The sequence below is a fragment of the Patiria miniata genome, unplaced genomic scaffold (genome assembly GCF_015706575.1).
Source record: "Patiria miniata isolate m_02_andy unplaced genomic scaffold, ASM1570657v1 HiC_scaffold_9, whole genome shotgun sequence".
NCBI classification, from domain to species: domain Eukaryota; kingdom Metazoa; phylum Echinodermata; class Asteroidea; order Valvatida; family Asterinidae; genus Patiria; species Patiria miniata.
The window spans coordinates 23,854,815-23,868,902 of NW_024037076.1; the positions used below are offsets into that span (position 1 = coordinate 23,854,815).

Here is a 14,088-nt window from a genome sequence, read left to right on the forward strand (position 1 = left end):
ATTTTTTCCACACACTTAGGCCCTTCGAAAATCAATAAGGGGGGGGGGGGGGGTGCCATATTTTCAATGGGGAGCGCCAATAAAATCCTAAAATCATTCACACTATATTAACTAATGCACCCTTGTCACGGCTATTTCTTCTTTAGGGGGAGACCGTTCGCATGTAATCCTTCTTTTTGCTAATGCAATTTTTTTTTACGGAATTTATTTTGGGGGGGCTAGACAAAAAAATTGGGGGGATACAGCCCCCCCCCCCCCCCCCCCCCCTAGCCCCCGTAGAACCGCGCCTGCTTACTACTAGGGAAGGAAACACCAAATTTGTACTATTCTTTGAAATGTCATGAAATTTGCCTGTTGGGCACCATACTTCAGAGAATGCAATAAACAGACGTACTATCTTACATTTAAAATTTGCTGGACCCAGGGCCGGCTGCAGCCTCGTGTCCTCATAATAATAGTACCTATCTCACAGAGGCTGACTGGCTCCCCTTAACTCAAGTTGTGAGCCGTATCCAATAGTTGCCCAGTATAATTACGCCAAATGAACTTAGCAACGTCCGTTCCACTGCATGATTGAGATTAATTGCCATTTTGAATCCTTGAATAGATTTTTTTGCGCTTTGGGATCAGCTTTGCTTGGCTTGCCTTGTCTTGTTTGGTTCAACCATAGAGCAAGGAACTGTCCATGGTTCAACAATCCATCCCACAACTTGGATAAGTTGGTGACGCATGCCCCACGATACGGATGTGTGTAGGCCTGCTGGTCCGATGGTAAATCCACTCACTCGACACATATTGACGCGATACCGTTGAAATTGAATAGCGCCCTCTTGTTCATATCTCGTCTCCTCTCGTGCTCTGCTTCAAGTTCAAATCTGGAGTAAAAGTAAACCTGTATCATTTATTCTGGTTTCTGGTATTGAACCTTCATCAGTGCGTCTCTAGTTGCCTGTTAAGTTAAGGTATGTCCCTGCCAGGTCGACAGTTGAAGTAGTTTTGGAAATGTTTACATTTTGAAGTAATTAGGACCGGAAACAAACTCTGAATTCGACTCGGCTGAAAACAAAACTACATAAAACAGACAACTGAGTGGCGCAGACCAGAACTGCACTGTTAATGATTTCTCTCGCCCGCAACAACTGCGTTCGTTAACCCTAAATCATGTAAAGTGTAAACATGAGTAAAAAATGACAAATCAGTCGTATCTGGACAAGATTGCAAGATATATTGTGCACGACTGCACGTGTCAAGTACAACTTTCAAAACTTGGCGGGGAGAACGCCAAATTTGGCATATTCGACGCGGTGTGTTAGTAATAGGAGATGGATTGGGTTATTGACACAATACGCGCCTCTGAGTTATTTTTGTGACGTTCTAAATTTGTCAGCAATATCATAGTGAAACAAATATTTGGCAAAGTAAAACAAAATTCCTTCCGGTAAATTGTCTCTCGCAGACACAATTACTTCTCCAGTTCTATCCAGAGCAGGGCATGACTTCATCGCCAGCACATCGGACTGTAGAAATATCTCTCTGGTTGATCTCCCCCGTCACTCTTTTGAGGTTCCCTGGGGGAAATGGGGAGAACAAAAACAAAACAAGCCTTACAAGTACGTCAAGATGGAGATGTTGATCAGTCGGTCAATCAGAAATACACCACATCGTAGCGCAGCCGATGCTACAGTCTGTTCCACACGGTGTAAAGGGGAGGGGCGAAGTTTGCTTGTAAGGGGTAAAACAAGTACATTGTAGTTGATGAACTCAGGACATTGTTCCGTTGTGGTAAGCCGTCAACTTAAGTTGTCGGTTCATGACAGGGTCATGAGCCGACAAAATGTGACAAAGTGTCGCCAATAATTACACATTGTGAAAACCAACAATCTGCTAAAATTCACTCTTTGCCGTACCTTCGTACCTGCACAATACTGCAACATTCAAACATGATTTGATTTGATTTACTCTTTAACAATACTTTATTGTCACATTTTTAAAATAATGTTTTAGCTAATATCATCCCTTTATGGCATAAATGTAAACTAATATGTTGAAAAAAGAACAATTACTCTAGTTATTTTGTAACAATAGTGCCAATTACAATTTTGAGTGAGTTGAAGAACAATTCAAAACCAACTTCAAGATAACATAAACTATAACTTGTACATGATACATTTTTCAAAGCTAAATACATGTAATTCCAAGGAGCAAAACCGGAGGGAAAAAAAGAACTATTTCTAACAAAGTTGAGTCTGAATACTTAGAATGAGCTGAGTAATTTTGTAATTCCCAATAATCCATGTTATTATAGATCATACACATTTATGTTCTATTTTGTGACTATTCTACTTAAGAATTCTATAATGTAAAACGATGACTAAATATTTTTTCAAAATGCTGTTAAGTTTTACACACACACCACAAGTAAGCAGCGATTGTCTATTTTTCTAAAGCAACCACACAGTCTTTTTCCCTATCACGCCACCAAGCATTCTCAAAGTTTGTTTCTTACATTCAGGCGCGGATTGTATTGACAGCATCAGCAAAAATGGTGCCAAAAAAGCGCATTATACACAACTTTTTGTAATCTGTACATTGTGCTTAATTATCAAAACCATACAAAAATAAACCATTTGGATTTTGGCATCACCAACTCTATAAATTGCACACGTGAATTGGGATATAATGAGAAGTTTTCATGCCTGTTGGTTGTGTTAAGTGTGGCCACTTTTTGTTTGAACTGACAATTTGTGAAATTCTGCGCAGACAGTCATCTTTATTTTGAGCGAAATATTTCCTCGATAATCAACTTTGGTTTAATCAGCAATAGCTCTGTGCGTCGGGTGCGCAGGGAAAAGCTTGCCAAGTTGCAATAAAATATGAGTGATAATATGAGTGATAAATATAGAACTCCAAAAAACAAACTAAGATAGGAGTGGACAAAAAAGTGAATCTATCAATCCAATTCTAAATCTCTCATGAAATACATTAACTTGAAATATGTCAAATAAACGGTAAATTGTACTAAGGTTAGATTCAAAACTCTCTTGCGAACTTGTACTCATAACCATGAACAAAATTGTCATTTCAAGTTGAATGCCGTTTAAAGCATAAAGCGTTTTCTTGGCATAAACTTAAACTACAGAAACATGGAAATAGAAACTCCTTTTTTTTTTCTTTGGCAAATGTAAACTAGGTCCTGATTAAACTTCAAGTTGATTTTACTTTTTAAATCGGACCAAATAAATCTGACTAATGCTCACTGTTTTAAGACACATGCAGTCTTCATCTCTAAGACTAGTAAGAGGCAGTCTTTTCTGTTTCTTTCTGTGTTGTTAAGTTCAAGGACATGTCTTCATCATTTTTCTCCTGCAGCATCTTATAATCTTGCAAGTGTGACAGAATGTAATTTCACTCTATTACACTTGCAATACAAAAGGAGTGGACCAATTTGTAAAACTGAAAATGTCAGTTCTACAAACCACCACTCTAATAAACATGTCTAATAAATCCCTCAAAAAGCAGTTTTTTAATAAAATATTGCCAATAAAAAAAAAGGCAAAATAATAACCCCCTAAACGGCCACAGTCGTTAAGTATTCTTTACCGCTTATATAAACTGGCTCTTATCTTTTTCATTTTTTTTTAGGAATGGTCGCCAAAAAATTTTGTTTCAAAATGGGCTTTCCATAAAATTCTCCAACATAAGCCAAATAAATGAAGTTTCTTATTAATCTGGATTCAATGCAAGAGTTGTTCTCTTTGCATTACGACACCAGTTTTCTTTTAAAATTTTTCGTGAATCAAATCCAACAAATGAAACTTTGGACAACTGTCTTTCAAAATTAGATTAACATGTTTCTTTCTTCTTTTTTAAAGGTGTTTTTTTTTTTTGGTCCTTTGCAGGTAATCTTTCACATTAAATGAATTTTGACTTCTTTTTAGGGCATAAAATTTCTGCCTCTTAAACCACGTATGTAAAACAAAAATTCCTGCAAACGTTATCTCAAACATAGAAGATGTCTCATTTTTTCAAATTCAAGCAGTTCTGATTGTTTTATGCAACTCCCAAAAAGAAAGACGATGTTGTCCAAAATCTGAAACGATCAACATTTCAGTTTTTATCTTTGCCGTTTATTAAGTGTAAAGAATACTTTACGAATGTGGCCATCGACATCATCGCTACTGGTCTAGGCAGACTCCAACATGCCTCATGAATATGGAGTGATTTTCCACAGTGAACTCCTGCGCACAGCGTGGGCACTGCAGCGGTTCTGTGCTTGAACTGGGGCCGTCAGTCTCATCATGAGCATCGATTTCAAGGTCCGATACGCGATAAGCTTCCTCATCAGAAGCATAGCTGGGTCTTGAAATACCCCGGGCAATTAACCTCTGAAAAAATTTAAACAATTTACGAGTAAGTTAGTAAATGTCTACATTGAGGACCAAGTGTTTCCAGTGGCTAGAATTGTGGCGGACTATTGGGAGGGAACTGTTTGACATGGGTAAATGTGAGTAAATACAGGGTTTACCCACTCGAAATAGCGCCCTACGATTGTGTCCGCCATACTTCAAAAAGGCTTTCACTCTGTGTTTGAATATCTACTTATTTTAATGGACTTTTGGGATCGTAGAGTTGGACAACACCATCGCCTTTTCTGACTCTGATTGTGTCTTGAGCCCGTACCCGATTCACAGATTCCCTCAAACCCTCATGAGAAATCTTGCTTCAACTTGAAAGATTAAGCACTTCTCCAATATTTGCATAACAGTTAAGAAACATATCATCTCATTGAGACAAGAGACTTCCATTAATTTTCAAGATAAACTCTCATCATCTTTATCATCTTTGATATATATTATTGAAATGAACAAAGAAATTGGCCGATGCCGGATTTGAACCAGCGACCCCTGGATTTATCGGTCCAGTGCTCTTCCGACTGAGCTAACCAGCCGAATGAACTTTCTTTGAACAATTGAATAATATATTTTTAAATACTATCGGAAAAATCAATCAAAGATGATGCTGTCTATTATTGTTGTTGCAAAAACATAACAGACCAGAAATTTGACAGCAATACTGCTTTTTAGATTTTACCTGGTGCTACAATGTAGTTAATGGTTAATGTCTCAATTACGAGTATGTTTTGGATGTGCCTTGCATTTTGTTACATTAGGATGATTTTCAGTAAGCATGCTAAGTTTGTAAGGATTAAAATAATGAAACAGCACTTGTAATAGTTCATCCTCTTATCATAATTAACAAACTTTTTTCAGAATTTTTTTCTTCAAAATTTATGGGGAGAAAAACTTATAAATGTTCACATTATCTAAGATATTCTTCTGCAAACATGCAAACCAACTCAGGAAGTCAGAGTTATAACACACTGTTTAAATTTTCAGAATTTACTTGTCCGAAATTTTGTTTTTCTCATTTCAAAAAATTTCTAGGGAAATTCATTTTTTGTTTTAGAATGAAGACATTATCTTACCCGTTGTGGCTGGTAACCAGCAATATTTGTTGTGAAATTTGGTGTCACGCGAGCGTTTTGTTGTTCAAAGCCTGCAATCTGCGAATGATTGAATATAATATGCAATACAAGATAAACAATGATGGAAAGAGACACTTCCAAATACCATGAATGGTGGGAAAAAGTCTCACATTAAAGATATATCCAGCTTTGTTAATGTGATACATTTCTTTGTTCCTAATTGATTTGTTTTTGTGAATTCATAGGTTATTTGTAGAAAAGCCAGCCAATCAAGAAACATGTAATTTTACTGAACCATATTTATGTTGAAACAACTACTAGTCTGTTTTAAGCTTTTGTTACAATCATGTGTTTTTTTGCATCCCATTTTCAGCATGTTATCGACCCTTTAATTTTATTGCTATCCTATCACCACAATAATTAATGTCATAATAATCATTTTGTCCGATTTTCCACTGTTTGGGTATGACGCGCGTCTGACAAATTTTGGTAAACGTTATCGGCAATTGTTTTTAAAATATTTCAAGATGTTGCACAAGATGACAACTCATCAACGCTGATGTATTCACCTTTCTTGTAGCGTCCTGTAGTCTGTGCTTCAGGACTTCGTTGTTGGACTGTACACGTTCTCTGTCCCTTCGCTCCTGCTGAAAATCGTCCTTGTAAGCTTTTAACTGCCAAAAACAACCAAGAACAACACAAAAATCTTATATCATGTCTCAAGATGAAACTTAACAGAACATTGTGTCCACATTTTCAAAACTTTACATTGCAATGATGCTCGATATCAAGTGCTTAATCCAAGTTGGGGGGAAAAAATGGGCGTGACGCTAATTTGGAATGGGCCTAAAAACCAGATGACGGATTACAAAACTTTGGCGTATTTAAATGCGTTGAACGATGAAAATACTATGCCAAGTTGTTCTCTTTATGTGAACCGTATGTAAATTACATACATACGTTTTGCAAAGTGCCCCAGAGTCAGAAGTTGTTCCCCCCCCCCCACGTACTTGATGGACAATTGCCACGCGAATACTAAAAAGCATGATCCTGCTTTTTTGCTAATTTACCAGATCTGTTTAAAATGGTGGAAAATTTGTGATATCGAAAGATACCCATGATGACCGAAGCTCTTTGTGTTTTCAGGTTTTTTTGTACCTGTTGTTCAAGTATCTGGATCCTTTCCCGGTCCTCCGGTCTCTGTCTTGTCTCTGTTGCATCCTCATTGCTCTGCAGGTACATCTTGAGTGCCGACAACTCCTCAGCCATCTCAGAGATGCGATCCTCCCGCCGCGAGACCTGGTGCTCGAGAGCCAAGATGGCCGCATCGGTGTTCTTACGTTGCTCCTCCTTTAGCTTCTGCAGCATGACGTTGAGACCGTTGATGGTCTGCTCCAAGTCTCGCTTCTGCTGCTCGAGGACGGTGATCTTGGACTGCTGGTGCTGGTTGGTCTTGGTCAGTTTCAGGACGTGGGTCTCGCGCTGCTCGTTGTAGCGCTGCCATCGCGTGTTCATGCCGATCACCTCGCGGAGTTGGTCAGTCAGACGAGAGCTCTCCTTCTCCAGTTGCTCTACCTGACCTTCGGCTATCTTGAGTTGGTCAGCCACGCTCAGGTTGCTCTCTTTGTGAAAGGCCATCTGTATGGAGGGCAAAACAAAAAAGAGAAAGAAAATCCATATTAGTCCTTGTATCACAAATTGTCACTCACTGAAAATGTAAAAACTATGCAGTTGTTCAATAATTTGAGTTTGAGGAGTTGGACAGTCCATACATAATCACATTAATTGATAACATACATGGAAACTTTTTGGTTAACTTCAACCACAACACTGAATATCTGAATTCTGACTTGTGAACAGAGTATGTCATCATTATGCTTTTCAGTAAAAAATGAAAAAGAAAAAAAAAGACAAAGAGACTTTTAAATACTTCTGAATCACTGAATTAGTTTTGAATTCCAGGAATGAAGGACATTATTGCGAAACACCAGAGCATTCTAGCAATGACTGTACACGTACCGGTATGTGTGTGGGTTCAAGGTTGAAAGATATACAAGGTTATTCAACTCTCTGATGAATGGCAAAGCTGGTTCAGCAATTTTGTTCATTCATTACATGTATGTTCAGCTCACCATGAAATGACAAATGTAAAAAAAATCCTTTTAATAAACTGAGATTTCAAAATATATGCCAAAAATACTAAAAATTAACAGTTTTTTTAGGCTTTCAGGAATATGTGTGATACAATCTTGGAAAAAATCTGAAGAATAATTTCCACAGAAACACCCTTTTATAGGATATACTGACTTGTATTTTTAGATTATTATTTCTCTGGCAGTTTTCCCATAATGAAATCACAAGGAAATATCTTTTGGACTTTGAGCAAATTTTCCGTCTAAATCCCCCTGTGATTCACATCATTACATAACAAGGATTTTGCTGTCTCACTGAACCTCGTGCTGATGACACATTCACCTGATGTAATTTTTGTGCTTTTATATGAAACTGTTTAGATTATTACAATGTCCATAGTAGGGGCATATTGTACATTATGCTGTGTCATAGAAGTGTACACAAAGAGACATAAAACCTTCTTTGATTAGCATAATCATAGGCATAATAATGCACATACACAATGTGATCACTGTGCGTAAACATGCACATTGTACATGTATGGCAAGGTTCATTTTGCTGCCGGAACTACTTTTGCCCCATACTAGGATATAACCTTTTATAAACAGTATGTGAAGGTTCATTTGTTGACGGAACTACTTTTGCCCCATACTAGGATATGACCTTTTTGCACCTTGTGGGAACAAAGGTGCAGCATATTGTGTGTACACAGTACACAATGAACGTGCAGTACATGTACTGGGAAACCAACCAACCAAGTACCAACCAAGTACTACTCTACAGACTATGCATTATGTAAATCACTATTTATATTCTTACTCAGTCTGGGTTTTCCCCTATTGAGCAATCATACCATTGCCCAATCACAGACAGCCTTTTGATAACAATCATGTAGATGTGGCGCCACTTTACTTGGCACTTTGCCATGAATGAACAAAACCCTGGTGATTTGTCAAAAAGCTATAAAAAAATAGCTATAAATTTTTTTTTTATCGCATTTCTCCCCTAAACATGTCCAGACATGTTCATCTAGGGACAGAACCTAAAATGTATTTCTCAACTTTTCATATTTCATAATTTGGGATTTTTTTTATATCAGAATGAGCCAATCAAAAGCAAAGTCGCTTTCTTTTCATGTTATCAACTTTAACAAAAACAACTAAATTCTGTATAAAAATAAAAATGGCCCAAACCTTAAATAATCATCTTTCAAGCACTTTTAATGTTAAATTAATCTACAATATATTAAGCAATATAATTTCAATCAAGTTCCACATTAAAGACAATCAAAACAGACCAGACAAACTTGGACTAACATGTTCACCAACCTCAAGAATAGAGAAGGCAGCATAATTTTGGGGAAAAAAACGGCTGTCCTTTGCTGCCTTGCAGACAAAATATTTGGGCAAAAGTCACATCTTTTCTCATGTGGGTGTCCAATGCAGTCGACCGTCAACCATCGTCAACAGACGTCCGCACTTGATCACACCGTGAAGAAAAACACGTTTGTTGTCGTGCAAGGGACACAAAAAATACAACACGTCTTACTTTTTTTTAAAAATAAAACATCAAAAACACCCACACAATGCTGGAATAGGTGGAAAGCGGAACCTGCAACTTTTCCATCAGAGTTTACCACTTATAACTAGTACTTGTGACTAACTATATTTTTTTTTACAGAATTTATTAGTACTGGTAACTAGTACTGGTCAACAGAAGTAACTATCAAAACTAGTTACTACCGGAAGCTTAGAACAGTGTATGCTACTGTCATTTAAAGTAGGCATGTTTTAGCAAATGCTTTGTCGAAAAACACTTTTGGGCAAAGATGTTTGTACCACTTTCCACCTATTCCACAGTACGTTGCGATACGAGTGCTATGTTTCTGCAACCAATCATAATTACCTTCTGCAAAGACACATTCAAGACTTTGGTGTCCAGATTCTGAGCCTTTTCTTTCCAGTCGGCGAGCTCCTTACAGCTGCTTTCCAGTTGGAGTTGCGATGCAGCCAACTCGGCTTGGAGTTTCTTGGTCTCTGACGTGAGCACCCTGCACATCTCCTCGACGTCTTGGAGCTCCTTATGGCTGCGCTGGCAGGTATCTTCAAGATGCACAATCTTGGCTGTTTTGACATCCTCGGAGGACCTGACTAAGGCTTCTAGGTCTAGGATTTTAAGTTCTCCGATTCTGAGCTGCTCCTTTGCCTCACGTAATTGTTGCTGTAGATCTTTTGTTGCCTGTTAAAATTTATGCAAAGAGAACAAGAAAGAAGTTCACGATGGTGTGATGGCTAGAATCTTTCACAGCCTATCCTATAATTCCCCTGCCTCACAAAAAAAGATAAGCTAATCTCTAAAAATATATATCAAAATTTAACCTGAACAATGGTTTTGCAATCAATAAAAAAAAAAAAAAAATCCAACAAACAAATTGATTGCAGAATATTCCACTTTGGTAAACCACAACTGATGTTGGCTCTGTGCCAACTTCCTAATGTAAGTAAAAAGAAAAACAAGGTTAGGTTGCGCAATATCATCAGAAATTTCAGGGGAAGTACCCCAGGAAACCATACAGTCATTTCTAAACTCTCTTCCAGATCAAACAATGGGCCGATTCAAATGTAAACACTCTGGTCCAGGACACAAAAAAGGTTTCAACGGGAAAAAAAAAGATCAATACAATAGATGAAAGGTAGGCCTTGAAATCAAACAGCCTTTGAATCAGTCATACCTACCAACGCAGTGTTTTTTGCATTCAAATTCAAACACTTCACTGACATTTCTGACTGTGCCACTCCCTATCAACTCAACCAATCAAAATCTAAGTTGACGTGTTACCATGACTGATACAAGTACAGGTGATTTTCGGTATCATCTGAAACTAAATGCAATGTGTACGCATAGAAAAATCATAGGGGAGAATTCAAAATAAAAGGGGTGGTGCCATAATTAATGGATAGGGGGGGGGGGTGTCATTTTACCCTAGCTAGGATGATCCTTAGCGTTATGTTTATGCATAATATTACCCTAGATTCCCAGGTCCTTAAAGTTTGAAAGGAAAACACTTTTCAGGAACACAAAATTGTAAAAAATGACAGTAAGTGAGCAACAGGTTTTGTTGCAGTCATGAAAAACAATAAAAACTTACACACCTCATCTACTTCACCACTTTTCTTCAACTCGTTCAACTCTTTCAGCAATTTCCCATTCTCGCTGATCAAGCTATTGACAAAAGCGCGGTCGCGACCGGGAATGAAAATGTCATCTTTGGGCAGGTCGACTGACGAATCACAACCAAATTTGTAAAGCCGGGCCTGTAAATTTGTAACAGCTATGTCCAACTTTGCATTTTTGGCTTTTTCTGTCTCTAGTTCTTTCTTGGTTTTCTCAAATGCTCCATTGATGGTTTCAATGGCTCTAACACGGAGACGTAGACTGGCGTTCTCTTTATACAGCTCCTTTACCTCTGAATCAGAATCTGATGATGAGCATGTTGAGGTTGAGCCATCCGATAAATGTCTATGAACCCGGCCAACAACCTTCAAAAAGTCTTTTTGCTTGACAGGAACTTTTTGCATATCTCCCTTTATAACAGACTCAGAATTTGGTTCGAGAAGTTGTATTTTCCTACCAGCTCCACAAACGCCATCTGCCGCTAAACCATCCCATTTTGCAGACTGATCATCCGCCCTCTCTTTTGATGCCACGCCCCTTCCATCAACCCCAGCCAACTCCCAACCACCACCACCGTTCACCCCACCAACAAGGGAGCCACGAGCCCCACTCCCGGGTCCCGGGGCGGGCGTGGGCCTTTCCAGGCTCCCCTGATGATACGTCTCGTCCCCTGGCCTCCACTCCTGATTCCTGTCGCTGTCTAGCGCCGACTGATAATAGGGACGATGCTTGGAGGTAGGGTTGGTGTATGGATGGTTGGTTGGGTGGGGATGATTTTCCACGTAGCCATCGCTACCTCTTCTTGCTACCAGGACCGCGTCACTCATTTTTTTTTCAGTTCGACCAAACAGGCTCGGGAGAAAAAGCTAAAGGAAGGTGGTTGACAAGCCTACATGTGTAACGATCTCACAGTCAGAATGGGTGGCCGAAACTACGGTTAGCGCATCTTTTATACGTGAACGACAATGACTGTTGATCGACCACACGATCGTTGTTGTATTTTCCAGACGCGACGCCACGCAATACAACATTGCGAAATATCCGGGAAAACCAAGCGCCGCCCGCGCCGCCCGCGCCACGGCCAAATATAACTCATGTATTGGCCGCCTATGCAGACAATATTCAACCGCACCATGGAGTGTTGTGAACAGCGCGCGGCTTGCGGTCATTGGCTAGGGCAAGGCATTTTGCTGCTCGATTTCGCAATTCAGCGAGAAGCTTTTTTTAAAAACAGAAGCCGCATTTGGTGCATTCCCCTGAGCCTTTACGAAATCACCAAACTTCAAACTGAGCATTGAGATAAAACTGTAGTCATTCTTGCACGTTTGGGCACCGTGGCAATAAATTCGTAAGATTTGGGCACCTCATTCAGTTTCTAATTCTATGTCTTGATTAAATGTATGATGGACTCCACTTTGAGAAAAAGAAATAATTTTGCCGATTCAACAAACAGCAAAAAAATAAATCTGAAGCAGTTTATTAAAAAACTAACCTGTCGAAATTTCAGCCTTTTAGATGCTTTCTCAGTGCTTCGTTTTTCTCGACGCGCCGCAAAGCAAGGTTCCGTTATAACTTACGCTCCCTACTAATCATACATTTTGACTTCCAGTTCCACTCCCTTCCCGGCCCCTGTGGTACTAGATCCCCGGGTTTTCACTCGGGAAAAAAAACGATCTCAAACTAAACAGACTTATGAAGATTCAGTCAATATGGGGCAGTATTAAAAAACAAGACCGTTTTTCCCCTAGCGATATGATTTGGTCCCAACCATCGATATAAAGGTACTTCGTCTTTCCTGGAAAATGACAGACCTACACTAGGTGCAATGCTGCTCAAGATCTCGGTTTGATACTACTTACATTTGTTTGCAAATGGTGTCCATTGAATATTTACTGAACGTCTTCATTTTGATATGTAAGGGGAAGGCTCGCTTTTGTCATTCCGAAGGACCTGAGGATCAGGACTGTGACGCTGAGTCGGTCCTGGTATTGAATCCAGCGGCGGTTCTACGGGGGGGGGGGGGGGGGGGGGGGGGGCGCCTAGGGGGCTTTAGCCCCCCCCCCCCCCCTGAAAAAATTGTCTTCCCCCAAAAAAGAAATTCCATAAAAAAAATGCACTAGCAAAATGAAAGAATGTGACGTACATGCGAACGGGTCTCCCCCTAAATAAATAGTCGTGAGAAGGGTGCCTTTTGTACATTTTTTTGTAATAGTTAATATAGTGTGCACGATTGTAGGATTTTATCAGCGCTCCCCATTGAAAATATGGCACGAGCCCCCGCCCCCCATTGAATTTTGGAGGCCTAAGTGTTGGGAACAAAATAACCGGTCTACATTTCAGCACGCCTCCTTGAACAAATGTCTGGATCCACCCTGCTAGCCCCCCCCCCCCCGCCCCCCCCAAAAAAATATTGGCTCTAAAACCGCGCCTGATTGAATGTCAACCAAGTACAAGTTCGCTATACGTATTTATCTGTGCACACTGCACCTGCAGCGCAAGTTGAGTGTGCGTCATGATTGTGGCACACTCAACTTTGCCTCAACGAGAGCCAGGGGATTTCCCCAACGGTTCTTTGCGTATTTATAAAGCTGATTGCATACACTACAGTGAAAGTGCAACTACCCGGCACCCGAAGATTCCTTACGGAAACTCCACTTTATCCCGTGCATCTTACTACACCTCACCACACTGGAAAGAATTTTAAAGAACCGTCGGGAAAGGTTTAATTGGTGGCTTTAGAGAAAATGGTCGCAATCCCCCCTGATTTAACGGTTTCACACATTTTTATTAAAAAAACCCCATAATTATGATGTATACGCCTACCTTCAAAATTCCTCCAAATCTCATCGTCGCCTTTCTCAGACCATAGCTCCATGCTCAGGCTGATCATTTCTGATAGTATCCTGAAGTAAACTCCCGTGACTTGTCTTTTATGTTGCCTTCACACTGTTATGATCAAGTGCACCGTGACGATCCACACACATCTCGCCCTCAGGAACAAGTTAAGTCCCATAGAGCATTTAGGCAAACGAACCGTGGCCTATATGTACTTCGGACTGTAGCTCCAGTAGATCTTGTCTGGCATGCACCTCTATCAGATATGTATATGCCGACCTGTATCGCGCATCATACATTGCGCCTCTGGTGTTGGTAATATCTCCTTTGCGCACCTGTAGGGCGGCAGTGCATATGCAGGCAGCAGGCGGCACAGAACAAAGTGTAGTGCTTGCTCATCCTTTTTATTCATCCTCAAGCGTTTTGAATTCTTGCTGATGATTGGTATCTAATTTGACACG

General features: G+C 39.8%; 1 protein-coding gene and 1 non-coding gene across 3 annotated transcripts; both read right to left on the bottom strand.

Annotated features, from left to right (window-relative positions):
- Positions 1–1,944: 1,944 nt before the first annotated feature.
- On the bottom strand, positions 1,945–13,790 carry LOC119720452 (TNFAIP3-interacting protein 2-like). Of its 2 annotated transcripts, none has more exons than XM_038190117.1 (6): positions 13,616–13,790; positions 9,524–9,856; positions 6,644–7,123; positions 6,055–6,159; positions 5,486–5,563; positions 1,945–4,385 (listed from the first exon to the last, which is right to left on the bottom strand). In XM_038190117.1, exons 1-6 carry the CDS (start codon positions 13,637–13,639, stop codon positions 4,176–4,178), a joined length of 1,230 nt encoding a protein of 409 aa, XP_038046045.1. In that variant the 5' UTR covers positions 13,640–13,790; the 3' UTR covers positions 1,945–4,175. The 2 variants fall into 2 exon arrangements, with proteins under 2 accessions (XP_038046045.1, XP_038046044.1); XM_038190116.1 differs by lacking the exon at positions 13,616–13,790 and adding an exon at positions 10,771–11,857.
- Trnai-gau lies at positions 4,875–4,948 on the bottom strand. The gene has a single exon. It is a non-coding gene; the product is annotated as a tRNA-Ile (tRNA).
- Positions 13,791–14,088: the final 298 nt, after the last annotated feature.

Bases quoted from the DNA above. Each gene is read 5' to 3' on its own strand.
- LOC119720452 (XM_038190116.1), bottom strand. From the start codon at position 11,619: ATGAGTGACGCGGTCCTGGTAGCAAGAAGAGGTAGCGATGGCTACGTG. The intron at 5,564-6,054 runs GTGAATACATCA...AATCATTCGCAG, and splicing joins TACAGGACGCTACAAGAAAG to ATTGCAGGCTTTGAACAACA. The intron at 4,386-5,485 runs GTAAGATAATGT...AAATTTTTTCAG, and splicing joins CTGGTTACCAGCCACAACGG to AGGTTAATTGCCCGGGGTAT.